Source organism: Epargyreus clarus, unplaced genomic scaffold, assembly GCF_041222505.1.
Source record: "Epargyreus clarus isolate Ecla_fem2 unplaced genomic scaffold, WU_Ecla_fem_2.2 ptg000023l, whole genome shotgun sequence".
Classification (NCBI taxonomy): domain Eukaryota; kingdom Metazoa; phylum Arthropoda; class Insecta; order Lepidoptera; family Hesperiidae; genus Epargyreus; species Epargyreus clarus.
Window position 1 is genome coordinate 9,003,036 of NW_027332230.1, and position 9,836 is coordinate 9,012,871.

The 9,836-nt window shown below is 36.2% G+C and overlaps 1 protein-coding gene across 1 annotated transcript; it reads left to right on the forward strand.

The window, feature by feature from the left end:
* Window positions 1–6,404: 6,404 nt before the first annotated feature.
* Window positions 6,405–8,216, forward strand: Mp20 (muscle-specific protein 20 transgelin). Its single transcript, XM_073085931.1, has 4 exons — window positions 6,405–6,563; window positions 6,656–6,867; window positions 7,140–7,260; window positions 7,714–8,216. The coding sequence occupies exons 1-4, from the start codon at window positions 6,534–6,536 to the stop codon at window positions 7,903–7,905; spliced, it is 555 nt and encodes a 184-aa protein (XP_072942032.1). The 5' UTR covers window positions 6,405–6,533; the 3' UTR covers window positions 7,906–8,216.
* The last annotated feature ends 1,620 nt before the right edge of the window (window positions 8,217–9,836 follow it).

Sequence of the window (9,836 nt, forward strand, 5' to 3'; positions counted from 1 at the left end):
CAAACCATGGTCTTCTTTCTTCACATTAAAATTAAAGAATATTTTTTTTATTGTGGAGTACAGTTTAAAGATTTTTTACATAATAGCTTAGTGCAAACGTACTGCGTGACAAATGTAGACGTATATTTTATTTTTTACGAGATTTACAACATTTGCAACTTATATGAATTTTAAAATATTTATTTATTTTTTTCCCACTGCAATTAACCTACTACTTGTATTTTTCACGTTAGAGTTGTTCTTGAACTTCGTTTATCTATTAATGAAGACAACAAGAACTTGTATTTTTTTATAATATAGGATTAGCAGACTAGCATGCAGTCCACCTGATGGTAAGTGGCTACTGCTGCCCATGGACATCTGTAATCAACCCCAGATAGGACCAGAAATTCCTACCTGAGGTCGACAACAGATGCGCCGCTACCCCTGAAGACTAAGCTACGCCTCGGAAAAGTATGTCTCCCTTACCACACTCTTCAAAACGGAACACAGCAGCGCTTAACACTGCTGTTATTAGGCAGAAATAGATGTGGCGGTGGTGCCGCCGGAGCCGAACCTCAAAGGGTTCTACCACCTTTCATTTTATTTGTAGTAATTGTATAAGAAGCGGGTACATCTGTAACCAACTGGAAATAGGAAAGAAATATTTTTCAGGATTTGTAATTTATAGGGCAGATTTTTTGGAATTTTCGTAGTTTTGCATTTAATCAGTCATTTTATTTCAGTGAAGCAAAACCATTAATTGAAATAAAGAATTGAGTATTCTGGTACGTTCACAACTCTTAGTTCTCAGTTATAGTATGCTGATACGATATAAAGGAGGATAAATGTTTTATTAATAAGTAGGTTACACATATCTAAATTAGCCCCAGAAAAACAATGAGATATAAAAACTTCCGGTGCTATTCACGTAAGTGCTAAGTTGACGTTACATTATATTTATCTTGAGTGTTACAATAAATAAAAAAACCTTGCACTCGTCAGAATATTATTATTCATATTTTAAAATAGTTATATGATATATGGTCAGTTAAAAAGGTATAATTTTATTTTTTGGACGATAAAGTGTCTATGAACATTAGTAGGCACAGTAGGCCAGACTTTATATGAGGTGATTATCTCAGTCCTTAGGAGTGGAAAAGCAACTGTGATAGGCTTTAAGTAGAAACCCTATATGGAATTAGTTTGACATAATTACAGATTCGGTAACACTTACCGTCAGATAGACTACAGTCGGGCTTATAAGTAAGTAAATAAGAATTATATTTACTGTGATATACCTATCAACTACCGTTGATACTGCATTTTATATTTCAGTTTATAGTAGGGTACGTAAAAATAATTGACTAGTTAGACGTAAGTACTGACTTATTCTTCGGAGGTAGCGAAACATTTATGTCTAACACTAACAGATTCCAGTATTATTCTATAACTTAATATTGAACACACTACACGTTTATACATCAAGATGTAGTGAGTTATAAATAACTCTTCATAATCGAAGTGCTCCTACGCCATACGGCTTTGATTTACGAAAATTGTTTACATTTTACGCATCCGAGATAACTTGTGACTAATTCTGCAGTAACGCAGCTTCCCGAGATCGGCACACTCCAAAACTGGCTCACACGTACTCCCTGCCTGATGATTATACCGCTATTTTAAATATTCACCGTGGATGTCGGTATCTGGAGCGTTATGTACAATACTGAGGCAACAATGTGGCTATTTTACTTAGTAGCCCTTTTAGGGTTCTGCAATGGAAGGGTGGAAACGGGAATCTCTTACTTAGCCTGAGAAAACCACCGTTTCTATCTGTATATCTATTGAACAGTAGAAAAACACTTGATTTTTTACGTGTGAGTATTACAATGGTCGCTATGAGGAGAAATATTAATTTCGGCGTTTTTTAAGTCATCTATTGAAGCGTTATAGCTACCTATAAAAGTACAAACTTGTAAATGTAAAGTGTAACATGTAATTTCTAAATGTATAGTGTCTACACACTTTAAATTTAGAAAGAAACTAAAAATCTGTTGGTGTTAACTTCGACTCGCACTTGGCCAATTATCATTTTCCACTTCTGGATAAGGATTCCGCTACAACTGGGGAAGGTCTGGAACGTAATCCACCACATTTTTTCTTTTTTTATAATATAGGCGTAGCAGACGAGAATGCAGTCCACCTGATACTAAGTGGCTAATGTCGTCCATGGACATCTGTAATCGACCCCAAATAGGATAAGATATTCCTACCTGAGGTCGGCCACAGATTCGCCGTTACCCCTGAGGACCAAGTTCGAACGCCTCGGAAAAGTCTCCCTTACCACACCCTTCAAACCAGCACCCCTTAACAGTGCTGTTATTAGGCAGAACTAGGTATGGCGGTGCTGCCGCAGGAGTCGAACAACAAAGGGTTCTACCACCTTCAAAAATATTGAAATTACAGATGTAGAGTTTTTCATTTAACTACATCAGCTTGAACGAGAATTAGTTTAAACTAAAACTACCTACTTACCTTAAAGTAATCTATTACACCTTGATGTAAACAAATGTTGCAATTAACTTAGTTCGATTGAAGTCTATAAACAAGTCTATTTTATCTTCATGTTGTAGAGTGTAACCTACAAACCTCCTCCTATCTCTATAAAGAAAACCGAATATTTTAGAGGAAAAATAAGAAAAGACAGTTAGGATGTCATGTCAATTGGTAGATACGAAAATTAATATTTTATGTTTAAATCTTTCATTATTGTTCGCTTACTTTCGTTTCTTAATTGTATATATATAATCTATAATATAGTGAGTCGTGTAAATAGCTTCGGAGTATCATTTCCAACAACCTTCCTACACATTCTATAATGTATTTAAGCTTGTACTGAATCAACGTCAGCATTCCATCTGGATCGAGTAACGGTTCTATGTAGGCTGTATCCGATTCAAGAATAGAAGTCTGAATTCCTGCGTGACTGCGCATGAAGCCATCCAGCGTGGGTACCGGCGACAATGATAACTCAGCGGCTACTCAAAAAAGATCGCGGTGGGCGGCGCACCGCGTGTCGTATCACGCGCGACACTCTGGCCACCAAGTGTGCTATTATTTTGATATATATTATTTATGAGACGTATGATTTTATACGTATAGATTACAAGAAACGCGAAGAGAATGACTGGATTTTTGATAAATGCCTTAAGCAGTGATAGCCTAGTGGTTAAGAAACGCGGCCTCTCGATCGAGGGGTCCGAGGTTCAAATCCCAGGCACGCACCTCTGATTTTCAAATTTATGTGCGTATTAGAATTTAATTATCACTTGCTTAAACGGTGAAGGAAAACATTGTGAGAAATTCTGCATACCTGAGAGATTTATAAAAAAAAATCTTAACGGTATGTGAAGTCTACCAACCAATACGCACATGACCAGCGCGGTGGACTATGGCCTAATCCTTCTCATTCTGAGAGGAGACCTGTGCCCAGCAGTGGGACAGTAATGGGTTGATGATGATGATGCCTTAAGGGCGTGCTTCGACTTTTAGTACGTTTAGGTGTACTTGTTGAAGCAATTTCACGAAAGCTTTCGGTAGCTAGACTTACTTTAATTATATAAATAGATGAAGCAAATTCTATTAAACCAGTCAATAAAATCTTATGCACGATATATATGCGACATTAGTAGCTACATGCGACTACATTAATCCTCAGTTATTGTATTTTTAAAAATAGTTACTAGTCGATTGGCGACCTAAGACAATGAAGTTACTGTTGAGAAAAGAGATCGAAATTAAATTGCTGTTATTATGCAAAAGTACATGTGGCGGTGGTGCTTCCGGACACAAACCACTAATGGCACTACTACTCGTATCATGTGCTACAACCCTTAACCATGTAAATGCTATACTTTATAATTTATTAAAATAAAAATTAAGTTTAAAGTTATAGGTACTCAAATTTAATGAATTATTTGAATACACGTTTATCTATTACGATTCGATTCGATAAGAGATATAACTTTGTGAGCTATGTCTCTTGAACTGTGGTGTAGACAGCGGAGGTTTAGTAATAAGTGTTTCGTTTTTACCTTTGATTACAAAACCCTAAGCAACACGAGTATGGTTTAGTAAATATTACGGTTTGGGGATATTTATAGTCGTAAATCAATGCTCACTTATGTTAGATGGAAATTTCGAAACATGATCAAATTCGTAATGCTATAAGATATAGAACGTCAGAGGAAATACCTTGTATTAAACGATGTAAGACGTATGTACAGTCAGCTTCAAAAGTAGATGAACAGATTAAGGTTTCATAAATACTAATACTTACACCCAAGCATTCATAAACAGCTGAACACCTCTAGCATCATCTAAATGAACATCGTAAAGCGTCAAAATTAGATGAAGACTTATGCGTCAAAAGTAGCTGAACACCGTCAGTGATATGATTGTCATTGTTCAGCTGTTTTGACACTGTAGTGTTCATGTACTTTTCAAACTTTATGACGTTCATCTAATTATGGTGCTAGTTGTGTTCAGCTACTTATAAACGCTTGGGTGTGTATATTTTTGGAACCTTAATATGTTAATCTACTTTTGGAGCTGGCTGTACCTCGGCACATGTCTTGTCCGTTCCGTTCGGTTGCCCATACATGATGCATCATGTACGCCAAAATTTCCAGATCGGAATTTTTGGAACCCACTTTGGAATGTGCCAACATTAGTATCGGATATAATTGACAAATGTGGCTGTGCATGTAAGAGTATTTATAAAGTGATGATTTAGAGCCGTGTGGATACTGAGATACTCGTGTTAGAAGTAAAATAAGTATATGTATGTATTTTTTTTTAATATAAGAGTAGCAGACGAGCATGCAGTCCACCTGATGGTAAATGGCTACTGCCGCCCATGGACATCTGTAATCAACCCCAGATAGGATTAGATATTCCTACCTGAGGTCGGCCACAGATGCGCCGCTACCCCTGAGGACTAAGCTGGAACACCTCGGAAAAGTCTGTCTCCCTTACCACACCCTTCAAACCGGAACACAGCAGCGCCTAACACTGCTGTTATTAGGTAGAAATAGGTGTGGCGGTGGTGCCGCCGTAGTCGAACTACAAAGGGTTCTACCACCTTCAAAATTTCACCTAATAGTTTTGAATACATAAAGATAAAATGCCTAAACTAAAACAGGAAAGGTAAGGGCGTAAGGAGAACATTATTGTTTGAGGCGTACCAACTTTGTACACAAGCGTAGCACAAAAAATTATAAAATAGGTTTCTCGTAGCCATTGTAGCCTAGTAATTGTAACCTCACGAACTTATTGTACCGGGTTCGAATCCCAGGCACGCGCGTTATTTTTTTCAAACTAGCCATGTTTCAATGGTAAAGGAAAATGGGATAAGAATGTCTAAAAGTTTTAAACACTTCAAAAGATTTGCGCTTGTACTTTTCTAATGAGAAATCTGCGCTTAGGCTAATGAAAGAATATGATACAGGGTAGTAATTAAGGCAGCTTAAGTTGATTTAAGATTTTATTTCATCTCTATGTCTATAAAATACGTAAAACCTTGTAATTAAAGAAAGCTCGCCTGATTTCGATTACCGATTACGAAAAAGGCTTTATGTACCAGATTTTATTTGTTACGTTTTATGTGATAAGACTTTATTCTATAACGAATTATTTTAAAATCCCAAATCACTGTGGCCTTTTCGTATTATTAAATACTCCAAAAAAGATGTATGATGTCTACTTAAATTAATCAGAAAACTCAATTTGCTTACTAAAATATTTCGTTATAAAAGAAGCTAAACATACAACATGATGATAAAAACATATGTACATAAAATATACGTAGCTATAAATAAAGGTACAAAAATAATTTATAAATAATGATTTTATTGATCTATTCAGGAAAGTTCAATGACCCCGTAGAACCAGTCTCTACCTTTTAAAACTGTTCTTAAATTGAGAGCTTATACCAGATCATATTATTATTATTTAAATATGTAAATGAGAGATTATCTTTAAGTATTATTTTAAGGTAATATGTAGGCTTTTATCTTGCAGCCTTATTATACAAAGCTACTTTTAGTATATTCTTACAAACTATTATTGTTAAATTGCGAAAATTTAAATGTAAATGAAAGCTTTTATTGTTTCACGTTTATATCATTGTGTTGTCTAAAACTATTCATTCATACCTATCGCATTTGAAAAGCCGCGTTATAAAATTTTATAGCTAAATATAGCACACATTTCAATATTCCATTTGGGAATTGCAAAACAAGGTTTAACGCAGAAACCATAAAAGAAACTTCCTTTAAACAACTATGTGTAACTTCGAATAGAGGTTTGAGTCAGCATTTATTTTGTAGTCGTTTAGTCGTCGATGGCGTGGTGTTTGCGAGCGAGTTTTCCAGAAGGGCAGCCTGCACGCCTCTATAAATACGTGGATTCAGCTTTCAGAGATTCAGTCTAGCGGCGCTATCTGCAGCGATCACACTCCTCACACCAGCCACAGCCACACACAACACAACATGTCTCTGGAACGTCAAGTCCGTGCTAAGGTGAGGCGACTTAAAAATAGAACACTTTTTATACGTAAAAAAATTAAAAAAATGTGATGTCTTTATTACGTTTGTGTATCTGTCTCTCGTAGCTCGCTGCCAAGCGCAACCCAGAGCAGGAGAAGGAGTGCCAAGAATGGATTGAGTCCGTGTTGGGAGCTAAGTTCCCACCCGGTGAGATCTTTGAGGATGTCCTCAAGGACGGAACCGTCCTCTGCCAGCTCATCAACAAGATAAAGCCTGGCTCCGTCCCTAAAATCAACACCTCCGGTGGACAGTTCAAGATGATGGAGAACATTACCAAGTAAGTTTTATTGTTATACCCAAGTCATTCAGTGTTTCACCAAATATGTAAATTTAAACTGTAGCATTGATTATTTACATTTATAAATTATTTATAATATATTCACATATTATATTCTTAATATTCGTAACTTAAACGACTCATTACAAAAAGTTTATAAGAATAAGAGGAGCTTACATAAGCTCTTAAAATTTAAATATCTTTTACACTTATCAGTAAAAAACTTATGCAAGATTTATGTCATGAGATTAACATTTAATGTATTTTTGCAGCTTCCAAGCGGCCATTAAAGCATACGGTGTCCCTGACATCGATGTGTTCCAGACCGTAGACCTGTGGGAGAAGAAGGACATCGCCCAGGTCGTCAGCACACTGTTCGCGCTTGGCCGTGAAGTGAGTATCCAAAATATGTCAGAATAAAACTTACTTGTCATCTCATCAAATCATAATCTCCATTACATTTTTTTAGAAATAATAACTGACAAACAGACTATAATATGTTAATATTTAGGTATCGATCGCTAAAAATACGGACAAATAATATTGAGCAAAGTAAGATAAACAATTATGAAATTTTAAAGAGATATTTTATGATTAGTTTATGATAGCATCTGCTTATGATCCAATTTATTCTAAACTAGTACAGTAATACGAATGGTATTGACGCGTTTACAAATTGTTTGTTATAAAGACGCGTTTAGAGTTAGTGGATTTGAAACTTTGCCAATTCCAACGGCGATTTACGACCTTACTGCAACATTACCTCACTTTTCACAAATATCCAAGGCCAAGCTCTTAGTTTAAGATTAAATTCCTCGAGATACCTAACGTGTTATGTGTTGACAGACCTACAGGCACTCTGAATGGAGCGGCCCCTACCTCGGACCCAAGCCCGCTGAGGAATGCAAGCGTGACTTCTCCGAGGAGGTCCTGAAGGCCGGCCAGACCATGATCGGTCTCCAGGCTGGCTCCAACAAGGGTGCCTCCCAGTCCGGCCAGAACATCGGTGCCGGCCGCAAGATCCTCCTCGGCAAGTGAACAACCCGACATCTCGTCCCAAGTGATATTAATTGTAAGATAATATATTTTTGTACAAAACTGTGGACGCTATAGATGGACTTCAGGCAATAGTGAATATCTAGTCAAGAGTGATGTGTAAGATTTTTATTTTCTTGTAAGTAAAGCAAGAGAATGTAAAGATTCGTTGTGTACCTGAGTTGATGACTTACTTAATGGGTACCGCGGTGTGCCATGTAGCGCGGAATTGGTTTTGTTGTTAGGATAAGAAACCTTATTTATTTATTTCCATTTTATTATTTTCTTTTGTAATAAAATTTATCTATATTTTTTGTTTTTGTTTATTTACTATATAGTGGATATTCTCATTATTCAAATGAGCTGACTCTTATTTTGTTTACTACTGTAATCTAGTGCTGTATTTTAGCAAACCTTTTACTTTTATAACAAAGAATATATATCCAACCTATAAATATCCCACTGCTAAATTCAGACATTTCTTCTCAACTAGTTAAAGTCTGAAACACCTTGTCTACCAACACTAATTAGTATTGGTTACTGGCCAACATAAATGTAGAATGTTTTTAAACCGAAGGTCTCCAACGAGGTGCGAACAATACGAAAATACTCATAAAATAGACAAAAGTAAAGGCCTTATAATTTATATAAGATGTGTAAACACATAATTTATGATTGATCATGTAAGTTATAAAAAAAAGTATACTAGTATACGGTCGAATTAAGAAACCTCCTCCTTTTTTGAAGTTGAATAAAAAGTAAAAAAAAACCTAATATACAATACTGTTACGTAGATACGTTTTATAAAAAAGTATATCATATATATCATATTTTATTCTGAGAAATATAGACACCAAATATAGAACATACCGTTAAGTGAAAAGATAACGGAGTTATGATAGGGAGAATAACACGCTGAAACTACGAATAGTATTAGACGAATTAAGCTAGTGCGTTCGGTTCGCACTGCTGGCGGTCCAAGTTGGCCGACGCATTAAACGTGTGTTTACATAAAAGTAGAAAGCACAGTATAATTATCGCCAAACTGCTAGTCCGCTCTGAAGTTGTTGCGAGCAGGTGTAGTCATACAATATGCTATGACGACGCCATACATTTCTATATTCAGAGCGGACTAGCAGTTTTACGCGGACTATACGTACTTAACCATCCATAAGCTCTCTTTGATGTCATGTAGTTAAAGCCCATAGATACTATGATGAATTCATGAAACGAAACACAAAAAATATAAAACGAAGTGGAAGGCTTGCTTGTGGGCTGCTTGAGATAGTTCATGACATGTTAATTTACCTATTTTTATAGACAGGTTAGGTTCTTGCACTTTCAATCACTTCATAGTAAAACTGTTTTTTGTCTTATAACAACAACTTTAAGCGTTGCTGTATTCTAGTATTTTGCAAACCTCGTGTACAGGTAAAAGACATTGGGCAATAATATTTTAATTCATCATCAACAACCCATTACTGTCCCACTGCTGGGCACGGGTCTCCTCTCAGAATGAGAAGGATTAGGCCATAGTCCACCGCGCTGGCCAAGTGCGTATTGGTAGACTTCACATACCTTTGAGATTTTTTTATTATAAATCTCTCAGGTATGCAGGTTTCCTCACGATGTTTTCCTTCACCGTTTTTAGCAAGTGATAATTAGTTTCTAATACGCACATAACTTTGAAAAATCAGCGTGCCTGGGATTTGAACCTCGGACCCCTCGATCGGGAGGCCGAGTTTCTTAACCACTAGGCTATCACTGCTTGAATATTTAAATTATATCTGAGTAATAACTGTGATCTGGGAAATAAAGAATTTGAATTTGATAGCAACACATTTGTGGCTCACTTTAGGTAGGACTACACAGGGTTGATTACATATAAGCGCAACGACTATTTACGATTAAGCATACTAGACTGCCAATTCTGT